We start from the raw sequence: 14,573 nt of genomic DNA on the forward strand, positions 1-14,573 counted from the left end.
AGACGCAATCAGACTATCCGGGTCTAATAGCATATGTTTTCTGTAAAGATATGAATCAAAACAACTCACCTGTCGAGTAAAACACAAGAAAGATCAGCATCTCTTTCTAATTGAAGTTTGGCACGAAGCTACTTCCGCATTTGTCCACAACACTTCTGTCATGTGGTTTCTACGTCAGTAAAGGCAGTAACAAAGGGTAACTAACGTCATTGATAGGCAATTGCCTCATGTTTAGAATGAGAATGTTTCATTATTTACAAGTAGTTGAAAACAATAGATATATTGTTAGTAATAAGCTGGACAAAATATATAACACTAGCCTAGTGGTTTTTGGATCTTTTACTCCAAAAATCTTACAAATTGTACCTTAAAATTTTTCATTTACCTGTATGTAAGCACAGTGCAGTGTTAATGTTCAAACTGTGTATTTAGAATGTAAAAGGTGCTGACAACAATAAATATTGTCATTAAGGGGCGGTCACACTGTACTTTTCATTCCATAGACTTCCATTCATACGCATGTGAATGCGTCAGACGGTCAGACCGGAAACGCAAGCTCATGCTAAAAATTTTGCTGCGTTCCAAAGTTCAAGTTTGGTGAACTCTGACTTGCGAATTCGCATCATGTGAAGACGTGTGACAAGTAGAAGATCGATACGTCACTGCGTGACCTCTCTGTACAGAAATTCAAAAATGGAGGAAGCGCTAATTTTAACCATAGCGCAGCGTAACATCTTTAAAAGATTATAAAAATAAAATAAAAATAGCAGAATGGTTTGCGGTGTCAGTGGAAACAGGAACAGATGGTACATTTGAATTTGTATTTTTGCAATGTGCTTGTACCATGTCTTATATTGTTCTCTCTCTTTCTCTCCGTTGCAAAATAAACCGTACAAGCACATCGGAATCCATGTTGTGATAACTTAGGGTAAACCTTGGGGCCTGATGTTATATCCTGCTCCCGCCCATATTCGCAGCAGCTTCCGAAAACATTTAGCACGTTCAAAGTCTAGTGTGACCGCCCTTTTAGGAGTAAAACTGCCTCATCTTTGAACTGTGCAGAGCTGTGGCTGAATAGTTAGGACTACTATGCTGCTGAAATTAAATTTTGGTCATTATGGTGGTACTTAGAGAGCCAAATATTTTCTGAAGTATACCACTGTTTTTAATCCTGCTTTTTAAGAACTTACAGTAAACCTTTTCTTCTTTCCCTTGTAGAGTCATCAAGGATCCAGCTTATTATTGGCAAATTGGTAAGGAATTGTCCATCTGCTACATTGCACTGTTGCACTGGTAGAGATTAATTTACCTTTTGCGATAGGTTGTGATTTTACTTAGTTTAATAAAATGTACTTAATTAGATTTTACTTGATTCACTAAATACACTGTATAGATAGGGTCTAGGATAGGGGAGGACACTGCTTGTGAATAATTTGTTAATATTGTAAACTTTCATTTGATTACATTTAATAAGTATTTAATGAATAGTGTTGTGCCTTTTTCTTTCCAACACCACTGTTATTGAACTTTAAAGTGAAAAATATTGTGTGATTTGTTTTGCATTCAGTTTTCAGTAAAAAAAAATATTTCACAACATCAAAGTTGATATTTTATTAGAATTTATTTTTTGGGTTTTTGTTTATACAAGGCAGTACAGAAAGCACACAAATGGGAGAGAGTGGAGGGGATGGCATTAGAAAGGACCTAGAACTGGGACACTCTCAAGGATCACCGTAAGCACAACCACACTATATGCACATGGCTGTTGGTTCTAACACTTTATGGTCCCTTTGTTAGAAATCACATTCCCCTCTCGGGGGGCCCCCTCTAACGGTGGGCCCTTGGAATTGTCCTAACTTTCCCTCCTCTTACAGTGCCCCTGGTTGCAGCTTCCATTCTCAAACTGTGCAACACATTTTCCCTGTACAAATGTGCAAACTTGTAATGAGACACATTAGTATACAAGTTTTTAGAGAAACTATAGTTTTCCACCTAAATAAAAGATCAACTGCTTTCAATCATAATAGTAATGGTTTCTCTTGCAAGTGCAGAACAAAATATGCATATTATATAAAAAATATTGGAATAAATATTATTGTATTTGAATTGTTCTTCTACAGGTTTTTAACAATACATGCACAAACACTGCAAGCTAAAGTTTGGGGTTATTTTCATCTGTTTCCAAATGTTTCCAAAATAAAACTGCTGTTTTACAATTTGAGCATGTGGTAGTTTATTGAAGTTGACTGTGAAGCCATTGCTGCCAGTCATTTGATTTTTAACCTTTATAATGTACAGTGTTTATCTAAATGCAAACTATGCTCTTATTTAACGTACAGTTGTGTATTTACCCATGCTGAAAAGTATGATGGTGAATTTTTTTTTCGCGACTTAAAAGGTGCAACTACGTCACAATATCCAATATCCACGTTGATCCAATTTGCTAAATTGTAAGTTAATTCAACTATAACTGACGTTGTTTCAACGTTGAATCAATGTGATAATCATTTTGCATTATCATCACAGGAAAGTTTTATGTGATTACAATTTGGCTGCACTGGAGCAGCTCTTGTGCACTGTGCTTTTGAATGTTTTATTTTTTTTTTCTTAGATCAATAATAAAAATTGCAAATACTTGTATATATCAGTAAGTACCAACAGTTAAACCATCGTTATTGCAAGCTTTCTGGAAAAAGTGGTATTGTTGTATCTAGGGTATTTAGACCATTTATGGCTAGAACAGACTACAAGATAATTTTCCCATATTTTTGCCAAGACTTTTAGTTGCTGAAGATAAGATCCCGTCTGCAGATTTGATCTGACAGATTTCAGGTGGTGAAATGATGGCCACAAATGTATTTTTTAGCTTCAGATTATGATTCCAACCAGTAACAGGATATCAAATATGTTTCATATTTTTAACGGTTTTTGATTTGAAAAGTCATGTAGTGTATTCGAATCATGTTATGGGTAAACCATCATACAATGTATGAAAAACCATAACTTAATTTTATATAATTATAAAAACAGCCTTGTCAGTTCATTAACATATGCTTAAAAAAATAAAAGGGTCATTATCATAAAACTTTAAAACTGCTTGTTATTATATGCTGTTATAATAAACAGAAATACCAATGAGTAGCCAATTTTCAACCTTTGTAAATCTATACAGTATATATTTTCTTACCTCTGTCTTATTACAAGGCTGATTAAGAATAACCATTAAGGTTGCAATTGACTCCTGGGCAGTTCTAGACAAGAAAACATTCAGGAATAGGACGAAAATAAAATAAAACTTCCACTATCCCTTTCTCACCTCTAATATTTCTAGTGATGCAAATTAAATACACCAAACACAAATTCATATCACTGGTATTTAATGGTGTTTAACAGTTAAACACAAAACATAAACACACACAAAAATATTTTAATTAGGTAAATTATGATCTTAGTACTGTGAAGATTTCATGCGATTTCCTGGTATCACTGATCAGGTATCAAGAGTTGAGATCAAATCTAACGGTTGTAAAACTGCGAGGAGACCCAGGCCAGACCCCACTTCAGGTTAGTGAGCATGAACTTGAGGGCTTTGGTCCACTGTTCCTCTGAGTTAAACTGAGTCTTAATAGAGTAAGAACCTCCACTGCCACCTGTGTCCTCGATCTTTCCTTTGTCCACATCCATTCTGAATACGAAAGAAAAACAACATTCAGTGCAAACACAAATACATGATAGTGGTAATCTCAATTTGTATATATTGTGAAAAGTTATATTCAGTAATATAACAAAATAACTAATATATATATATATATATATATATATATATATATATATATATATATATATATATATATATATATATATATATATATATATATATATATATATATATATATAACATTACAATTTCTAAATGAAAAAAATTTGTCCCCATATATTGCCCAACTGTCCCATATTTTCACCATGAGAAATCTGGTCACCCTAATAACTCAGCACTTGAAAAAAACTTCTGTGATTTAAAGTGGTGATAAGATGTTTGGTTGGCCATTGCATTCAAGAAATCAACAGGTATGAATATAATTGGCTGTATTGCTCTGCACTGTAATATCACGTTGTAAATAGACACATTTTAGTCTTCTCCAGAGCGTAAAAACTGTGTTATTATTACAGCCTCAGCTGAAGGTGCCTTTTGCTATTTTTTAAGGGTGTTTGACAACCAGGACCCCCACAGAACCAGGACTGTTATCCTTAATTTGGAGGTCCTTGTGAAAAAAAAAATGCATAAATAAATAAATAAACATAACAAAACTTGAAAAACCCACAGAAATGCGCTCAGTTATACCACTCAAAACACCAAACAGAGTGACTTCTCTCACTGCAGTGTACATACATACACAGTCAATATTGATGAGCTTTGTCAAAACTTTCTCACTTCCATCTCTTCACATATTGATGCTTAGTCAGGGCCCTTTGACATCACTTTTTAATGTACAGGGCAAGGGTATGCAGGGTAGGCACATGTACATAGGCCTGGGCTGATTGGGGGCCCACCAAGGGGTGCCATTTAATTAAACGAGGGAACAAATTCTTAATTCATGGCCTAAATAAATAAACATTTTGTCTGCACATCATGTGCAGGGCTATGTAATTTATTGTGTGCATGTGTTATATTGCTGTTGTAGAACTGTCTCGTTTTTTTTTTAACTACTTGCAAATGCTGCATTGCCACGGCCACATACTGTACAATAATCATCAATAATTGGTTGTTAACTAGCTAATAATTAATAATTGGTAGCAAGCTAGTTAAAAACACTGTATCACAACTGTATCACATCTAGCTTTAGCGACACCTGCGCCGTTTTAACTCTCTTTCATTTTACTTCTGTTTTATCGAAAGTCACCATTCTTTCCACTGAGAATACACAAAGCCTTAAATTAAACAGGACACTGTTTAAAAGGGACACTGTGGATGAATTTGTTGAAAGAAATGCCTGGAGAATTACATTTAAATAAATTAATTACAACTAAAATGAGTATGTAGTTTTTATTTTTAATTTTTTCACAATACTAAATAGTAAATTTTGACTGTTGCATGTTCATCATGTTCAAATGTTTCAGTGCTGTTGGAGTTAAATAAAAAAATTAATTAAATTAAATTTATGCATTTAGCAGACGCTTTTATCCAAAGCGACTTACAGTGCATTCAGGTTATCAATTTTTACATATCATGTGTTCCCGGGGAATTGAACCCCCAACCTTGTGCTTGCTTGCTTGCTAGCGCAGTGCTCTACCAGTTGAGCTACAGGAACACTGGAGTTACAGGAGTAACATACTCCGGGATAATGGTACTTATTTTGAGTCGTAGGGACTTGTCAGGCATGTCTAAAAGTGAAAATTTGTTGAAAATTGTGGATAAGGGCTGACTCGAGATGCAAACTGTTTTGACCAATGTTCACTCCAATTTGGTGAACTGGTTCGACCGGTTCACTTAAAACAACTACGCAGTTTGTAAATGTAACCAGATTTTTTTTAAACAATTCACCAAATCGAAATAAATCATCAGAAACGGTTCGCGTCTCCAATACACATTAATACACAAATGACTCAAGCTGTTAACTTTTTTAATGTGGCTGACACTCCCTCCGAGTGTAAACAAACCAATATCCCGGAATAATTCATGCACTCAAACAGTACACTGACTGAACTGCTGTGAAGAGAGAACTGAAGATGAACACTGAGCCGAGCCAGATAACGAACAACAGACTGACTCGTTCACGAGTCAAGAACCGGTTGCATCGGTTTTCGGATCACCAGTACTTCTTTCGGACAGTTCGATTCAATAAACTGGTTGAAGAAAACAGTTCACCATTTCTTTTGCGCTCAACGTAATAGCGTCATTGGCGATGATTGCCCTTGATTAAAGCCTTCGGTTTACCTGCGCTCATAACACTAGCACAGAATCAGTTCACAATCAATCACCAAAAGAATCAGTTCAGTTCAGACTGCTTCATGCCGAATCACACATGCGGCAAGTCGTGGCCTAATGGTTAGAGAGTCGGAATCGCAATTGAAGGGTTTTGAGTTCGAGTCTCAGGCCGGCAGAAATTGTAGGTGGGGGGAGTGCATGTACAGTTCTCTCTCCACCTTCAATACCACGACTTAGGTGCCATTGAGCAAGGTATCGAACCCCCAACTGCTCCCCGGGTGCCACAGCATAAATGGCTGCCCACTGCTCCGGGTGTGTGTTCACTGCTCTGTGTGTGTGCACTTCGGATGGGTTAAATGCAGAGCACGAATTCGGAGTATGGGTCACCATACTTGGCTGAATGTCACGTTTATCATTTGTAAGTCGCTTTGGATAAAAGCGTCTGCTAAATGATTAAATGTAATGTAAATGTGCCATATCATCAGCTCCTCAGTTCTCGAATCAGATGTGTCTGACAGAAACGGTTCTTTGACTCGAGAACGATTGAGTCAATCGTTTGTTCGTTATCTGGCTCGGCTCAGCGTTCATCTTCAGTTCTCTCTTCACAGTATTTCAGTCAGTGTACTGTTTGAGTACATGAATTACTCTGGGACATTGGTGAAAATCATATTGGTATTGGTCCAAAAATGAAAGATTAAGTGAATATTTGAATTAAATATTTGACCAATTGCCTAAACAGGGATTTGATCATCTTGTAAGCGTAACAGCAGCAATTACCCTTTGACTTCCTTTGCAGGCATTTGTAATAACATGTAATGTACACAAATTGTTTATTTTGTATAAGGCTACATTATGTATTTTAACAGTGTTATTAACCAGTCATTATTGTTTTTATATAATGCATTTTAAGGCTATTATATAATTCATGTTAAAGGCTATTGGTGGCTTAGGTCTGTTTTTATAATAACAACAACAAAAATACTATATTAATACTTTTTTGTAAATTATTATTTGAATTAACAAAACCATGGTTAATTTGCAGTTACCTAGGCTACAAAAACAATGATTTTTGGTGTTATTCTTGTTAAAACCATGGATAAGTTTCATAAGGGAACATCGAAAGTCAGAGAGAATATTAGATGCGTTGGTAGTGGTGTAATTATTTCCGACATTAAAACTTGTTATTAAAGGGGGGGGTGAAATGCTATTTCATGCATACTGAGTTTTTTACACTGTTAAAGAGTTGGATTCCCATGCTAAACATGGACAAAGTTTCAAAAATTAAGTTGTACGTTTGAAGGAGTATTTCTGTTCCAAAAATACTCCTTCCGGTTTGTCACAAGTTTCGGAAAGTTTTTTTCGAGTATGGCTCTGTGTGACGTTAGATGGAGCGGAATTTCCTTATATGGGTGCTAAGGGCGCGTCTGCCGGAAGAGCGCGCGCTCCCGTATAGCAGAGCAGAGAGAGGCTGTGCACAGACAATCACTGATCAGAGCGAGAGCGTCGCGAAATGTCACAAAAGGAATGTGTTTTTGGTTGCCAGGGCAAGACAACCCTGCACAGATTACCAAAAGAGAAACAGCATTAAGGGACCAGTGGATGGAGTTTATTTTTTACAGAGCATCAACGGAGTTGTGCAAGTGTTTGTGTTTGTTCCCCTGCATTTTGAAGATGCTTGTTTTACAAACAAGGCCCAGGTTGACGCTGGATATGCACATCGTTTATTTCTTAAAGGGGGGGTGAAATGCTCGTTTTCACTCAATATCCTGTTAATCTTGAGTACCTATAGAGTAGTACTGCATCCTTCATAACTCCAAAAAGTCTTTAGTTTTATTATATTCATAAGAGAAAGATAGTCTGTACCGATTTTTCCCGGAAAAACACGAGCGCCTAGAGGCGTGACGTGTGGGCGGAGCTAAAGAATCACGAGCGCCAGTAGGATTTTGTGTTGAGCGCGTCTGGAAGCTGTGACACAGATCCAGAGGCTGAAATTTAACAAGAGCAGCATCAGCAAAGGATCCTCTATGTGGTATGTACTGAAACTGTATATATTTGCTTAGCGGTTTTGGAAAATGACTAAGTTCCACTTTGTCGTCTTTTTTATTTTTTTTTTTTAAGCTGTACATGTGGAAAGTGCAGTTTGATAACAACATCGCATGTTGTTTACTTGATGTGCTTACGCGCTGATAGCTAAGTAAACAACACAGAGATATTTGAAGCAGTTTTACTCGTGCAGTTTGATGACAACATCGCATGTTGTTTACTTGATGTGCTTACACGCCGATAGCTAAGTTAACAACACAAAGATATTTGAAGCAGTTTTACTCACCGCCTGCAGTTCCAACACACAATCGTGACCCTTTTTCGTTGGGATTGCTAAGCAAATATATACAGTTTCAGTACATACCACATAGAGAAGCCTTTGCTGATGCTGCTCTTGTTAAATTTCAGCCTCTGGATCTGTGTCACAGCTTCCAGACTCGCTCAACGCAAAAGCCTACTGGCGCTCGTGATTCTTTAGCTCCGCCCACACGTCACGCCTCTAGGCGCTCGTGTTTTTCCGGGAAAAATCGGTACAGACTATCTTTCTCTTATGAATATAATAAAACTTAAGACTTTTTGGAGTTATGAAGGATGCAGTACTACTCTATAGGTACTCAAGATTAACAGGATATTGAGTGAAAACGAGCATTTCACCCCCCCTTTAATGTCAACAGACAAAAACCTTTTACAGGAATGTGCCTGGAAGTAATACACGTACCTCGTTTATACCTAAATGATTTATAATTAATTTGAATTAATATGAAAAAAATATTAAGATGTACGTTGTAGTTGACACCTAAATTAACACATTAGAGTTGTTTTTATGACTAAGTCATTCTCCTCAAATGCTATTGACGTTAGAAAACTGTATACCAATATCGGATGTAACTTTAGAGATGGTCCCTAAATTTGCAAATATCGCATGTCCAACGTCAAGCAACTTTATGCATGTGTTTTTTACTTTCTTCCATTATCTTTTCTCTGTGCCAGATTGCTGATGTCTTTTAACCGGACATAGAAATCCATCCATCAATTATGAAATTGAGCCGCAAACATGAGGTGCGAGCGGCCAGGGGAATGGCGTGTTTTTTTTTTTTTTTTTTTTGAGAAACTGGGATGGTGTACCCCTGGAAGTTGGTGCCCTTTGCAAACTGCATACTCTGCATATAGGGAGTGGTGGTACTGATGCAGCAGCAGCAGCAGCAGCAGCAGCAGTAATGAGAGGTAGAACACGCTTGATAAACAGTTTAGAGAGGAGAAATCAATCTACATATAAAATATTGGTCTCAGATTTTTGTTCACTTTCTAAAGCATAAAAGTATAGCGCATCCACTAATAATTATATAAATAAATTGTTTTTCACAGATGCAAACATGTTAGAAACAATGCATCATGATACAAATGCCAACTAATAGCCGATGGAAACCCATACTTGGAATTGGTGCACTGTGTTTAACCCATCCAAGTGCACACACACAGCAGTGACTGAGAGCATGGAATGAATATTGCCATTGGAGTGAATATGGAGCAAGGTTTTTAGTGATCAGATGGTAATCGAGTGGTAGAGATACAGAAATGCTCACCCAGGAGTGAAAGTAAACTGAAAATACTGTGAGCTTCTTAAACTAACTAAAAGTCTAGTTTATAGATTTTTATGCATTATAAAATCGAGACTTCACACAGGTATCCTGAAGAACCAAACAGTGAATTAGACTGGGTTATTCAGTATAAAAGAAATGTTTGCAGATCTAAATATATCCACTTATTTTCATTTCAGCCAATATGGATTTGCAAATGCTTTTTAAATAGAAAATAAAAATCATTCATGTACAGACGGTTTATAATTTTAATGCTTATTAAGAGAGAAAACTTGTAAAATGAATTGAATTTGTAAAAATGTGCCTACGGGGATCTCTCCTAGGGCTCCAAAATGGTCAGAAACTTCCCTGTTCATTAGCTCTCCCTTGCATCAGCTAGATTTACATCTTGCAAAAGCCTGATGGTCTATAATGACATGCCACTTATAATGGAGTGTATATGTGTGTGTTCTGAACATTCTCACCTATATGGCAGACAAAAGCCTGTGTCGCCCTTCTCCACCTCATCTTTAAACTGCTGGACACAGTCTAGAAAGGCCACCATAGCATGGTCAAATTTATTATCCCAGAAAAATCGGAGACCACCTGAGCAATACAACGGCAACTCCTACAAACAGGGAACAAGAAAAATATGCTGATGTTAACAGTACATTTCCTCATTAAAACATTAAAACAATACAGTTTTAAAGGGAAGATGGTGTCCTCCTGATAATTGACTTAATCATACTAGGTAATGCAAATAACCTCTTCATCACCTGTTCATTTCCATTAATGCTTAAGTGCATATGTGTGCACATGCTCTCTTTAAGAGTGCTCATGGAATGCAGCTTACCACAAATGCAATTGCATTTGTTGAATACAATTATGATGCAAAATCAATGTAAACACTGTCAGACAAGTCTTAATGTCAGCCAGATATGTCACGACATTAATATTTTTCTATAACTTTTGACATAAACATTCTGTAAGAAAAATCTCGAAAAATGGCTTGTGGGATTTGTGATATAACAAGGGCAAATAAGACTTAACTGTAGGGTAGGTGATTTCAAAAAGGTTAGCAAGAGCAAGCTAGCTTTGATAGCATAAGATCACATCCTCCTTGCAAATCACTATCCAATAATTTAACTTGGGACAAACTAGTAATTTCTGTACTGAAATTAGTTCACCTGTTTCGAGCATTCAGGTTTTTCAAGTTGTTTGTACATAACGTGATAACCTCATAGCTTAACCAAGGCAGTCTGAGGCAGAAAGAGAACTGATTAGTTCATCTCTTGAGTCTTTGGGTTTTCCGAGTCGTTAGTTCATCGCATGACAGACCCATACTTAACTAATGCAGTCTGAGCCGGAAAGAGACTTAATAATAATAACCAACTCTTTATTACCTTGGTTACCACATTCAGTGTAATGGAAAAAAAAAAACATCATAACAGAAATTCACACATTTATATACTGTAAGAAATAAAAAGCTACAATTTGAGACCAGAAACACATCATGTAAATGTAAGAGTAACATTATACCCATTTGTAAGGAAATTAATTTCTCTATCAATCGTTGTCAGGTCACGTGACAAAAGAACGAATTACTTGAAAAGGTTGACTAATCAATTGTCTTTCTGGCTCAGACAGCATAGGTTTAGTTTATGGGGCTGTCACGTAATGAAGGAACAACTCAAACCCGAAGACTTGTCAGATAAGAGGTAAGGTGAGCTAATCATAGGCTAAAAACCCAGGAAAATAGTGAATTAATATTTTATTTTTCTTATAGGATAAAATTTTTGCAATGTTTGTAGTGTGGTCAACATTTGTGAAAGTACAGTGTTGGGGTAGTTACTCAAAAAAAATTAATTGGTTACTAGTTACTTCTGTAAATTGTAATGAGATTACTAGTTACTGCATTTGAAAAGTAACTTCACTACTTATTACTTTACCTTTTTAGGGCCCTATGAAATCAGTTTTATTTTTTCCCAAATTCAGTTTTATTTTCTTCCAAATACAGTTTTTCCGTTTTAATTTTTCTGGATTAAATTTTTTTCTGTATATTTTTCTCTCAACTCCTTTTTAATGGTTATTTAAATGTATTAATCAAATACTTGTCTTTAAATTAAACCGGACTCTTATTTTGACATTAACATGAATACCTTTACAGTTCCGTGTATGTGATGTGACGCTAGTTTTACTCAAATCAAACGGTCAAATGCACATGAAGTGAATGCAGCATGACTATCAGTGCAGTTCTGGAGGAAAACATTTCATAAGGCTATTTTAAGATATAATTGAATAAATTAAGTTGTTTTATGCATGTAAATATGTCAATGACTTGCTGAAGTGCATGAAAACCAGCTATGTATGTATTAGACCGGAAATAACATCTCTCTCTCTCTCCCTCTCTCTACTGTATAAAAAGTACATTATATATTATTAAAGTATAATATTGTACACTACAATATAATATAGTATTGTATTATAGTTATTATATCCAAGTCTGTCTGGAATGCAGCATTAAGTTAACGTCAATAAATGAGTGTGTACTACAATTACAAGTCATTCTATAAGGTGACATTTCAGCACTTGACAAATGGACAGCGACTCCTCTATGCAGCACTTAAAGCACAGCTAGGTGATTGTTGGGAAACATACGTGAAAAAATAACGAACGATCATACAATTACATGAAGAAAACGCTCTTAAGCGCTAAGATAAATTGTTATCGAGAAACCCGGCCCAGAACTTTACACAGATGCAAACACGGCTTGTGTAGCGCAGAAAAGCGCGTTCCTATAGTTTAGTAAAGTAGTGTAGTTACCAGTATTATTAGGGTAATGCATTACTTTACTTCGTTACACAAAAAAGTAATATAGTTACTGTAATCCATTACTTTGTAACTCGTTACCCCCAACACTGTAGTAGTAGGTGTGTTAGGGAAGTTACACGTAACATTTTAATTACATTTTGCAAAAATGATTGAAATTACTTGAAAAAAGACTTCTTCATTTTGTTAAATGAGACTCAAAGGTCTGAGTTGGTAAAATGAGCCAAACTTCCCATTACTACTATCCAAAGCCTTGCCTCCTCCAAAACACATGAACACATGCAAGCTAAGTAAAGGCTAACCAGTGTCATGATTAGAGATGGTGTTGGAGGAGGATTCAATGCAACACTGTCAGATTACCTCGTGTCTCATTCACCTGTGTGAAAACATTACAGTACAAATCACATTTTATTACAAAAATAACGCCTTCCATTCTCGCTCAGTCTGCAATAGCGTAATTGAACATGCTGATGACATATCATGGCTGCACAAACAGAGAGCATGGAGGTATGCAAATACATATATTGACAGGCATGTAGGACAGCCTATCATAGCCCTCAGACCGAGAGATATGACTGGATTAATATTATATGGTCCTACACTTTCCACAGCCAATATAAATACATCTAAATACATTTAGAAAACTTAGTGATTGCTATCAGGATGTGAAGAGACTGTCAACCAGCTTAACAAAAAATATTTTTGAATCAAATCACCTGCCCTGCCATTAAATAAGACGTAAATAAGACTCTCTCTAGAACAAGAACCAGTCATGCACTTTTACAATTTTAGCCCAGTATAAATTCCAATACCACTATTGCTCCAAAACTTGTGCTCTCATAAAAATAGTTTTTCCTTCTCCTTCATATATTATTCACAGTATATATATATGTGGTACCTACCTTGGACTTATCTGTGAGAGATTCCAAATAGGAATGGTTTCCATAAGGAACTAGTCGATATCTACAAAGAGAACATAAACCATTTGAGTGGAGTTTTCATAATTTATGATTATCATGTTGGCTTGACAGTGGCTTGGAAATTATGCTGTCTATACTAGATGCATTGAGTTGTGTTGTGTTTTATTTCTGCGTCTGTAACGTGTAACGTTTTCAAGCTACATCTGTCATACATACATCAGACCCTACAGAATTAAAAACAATCTAAAATTCACATAACATGTTTATACTACAATGATAACTAAAATGATAACGATAAAGTTATAACTAAGAGACTCCTAACTCTAAGAGAAGTACACATATCTATTCTTCACAGAGCTTAACTGCAGCACCAGCATAAATAGAGCACCAGAATAAACAGAGTTGGTAAACATGAGTGAGGACGCTAATGTAGTTAATATTACAGTTATAATGTTTTTTTTTTTTTTTTTTTTTTTTTTTGCTGCGAATGGACCCTTACATTGACAGAATGCTGTAACAATCATATTACAAATGTAAACTGAAATAGATTTTTAGACTACTTTAAGCTGCTATACTATACCCTATATAAGTCCAATCGCCTTTAAATTTTTATTGAAAATGGCATAATTTACCATATACAGAATTATCTAACAATAAATTAAATCCGGCGAACATTAGCAGCTAAAGATTATTGCAGATACATTTATTCATACATGATCTATATCACACAAGCTGAAGTGTGATATTGATTTTATACATAAGCTTCAAGAAACAGACATTTACATAACTAAGGAAAAAAACAGATCTCCTGTGTGATGGCCGAGTCCCACAACTATTGAATTTTTCTCACTCATTGGATTTGTGTGTCACTATTCAATTGGCGGTCCACGGGCCCAATCCGAACTGCCAGTTATCTTCATCTGGCCTTAGGGAAGAGTATACGCAGAACGCACATATGCCTTGAATTGCACTATTGAATTTGTCCACAAGGGGGCATCAATGGCGCAGGTCATTGTTTCACACAGCCAAAAAAGAAAAGGAAGAGATGCAACAACAACAATCTACCGGAGACTGCAATAGCAGTAGACAGCAGCATTGACAAGCGCTTGTGTGAGGGGGTTATGAGATATTCACAACTCTAGTTTAAATGAGTTTATTACATAGCTCTGTGGAATACTTGATTCTGATTGGTCAGTCGCGACACTCCGAGGTGTTATCCCTGGATAACAAGCTGTAAAAGCTAATAACACAGGTTTATCCGGGTAACAGCAGTCGGTG

The 14,573-nt window shown here is 36.1% G+C and overlaps 1 protein-coding gene across 3 annotated transcripts in view; it reads right to left on the bottom strand.

The window, feature by feature from the left end:
• Positions 1-3,360: 3,360 nt before the first annotated feature.
• The window catches only part of becn1 (beclin 1, autophagy related), a 190,227-nt gene continuing 179,014 nt past the window's right edge, over positions 3,361-14,573 (bottom strand). For all 3 annotated transcript variants that reach the window (XM_052612180.1, XM_052612181.1, XM_052612182.1), the window contains 3 exons: positions 13,278-13,338; positions 10,032-10,174; positions 3,361-3,685 (listed from right to left, as the gene is read on the bottom strand). In XM_052612180.1, the coding sequence (XP_052468140.1) occupies positions 3,517-3,685; positions 10,032-10,174; positions 13,278-13,338 (373 nt within the window). In that variant the 3' untranslated portion in view covers positions 3,361-3,516. The remainder of the gene's footprint in view (positions 3,686-10,031; positions 10,175-13,277; positions 13,339-14,573) is intronic.

Source organism: Carassius gibelio, chromosome A12, assembly GCF_023724105.1.
Source record: "Carassius gibelio isolate Cgi1373 ecotype wild population from Czech Republic chromosome A12, carGib1.2-hapl.c, whole genome shotgun sequence".
Lineage (NCBI taxonomy): Eukaryota > Metazoa > Chordata > Actinopteri > Cypriniformes > Cyprinidae > Carassius > Carassius gibelio.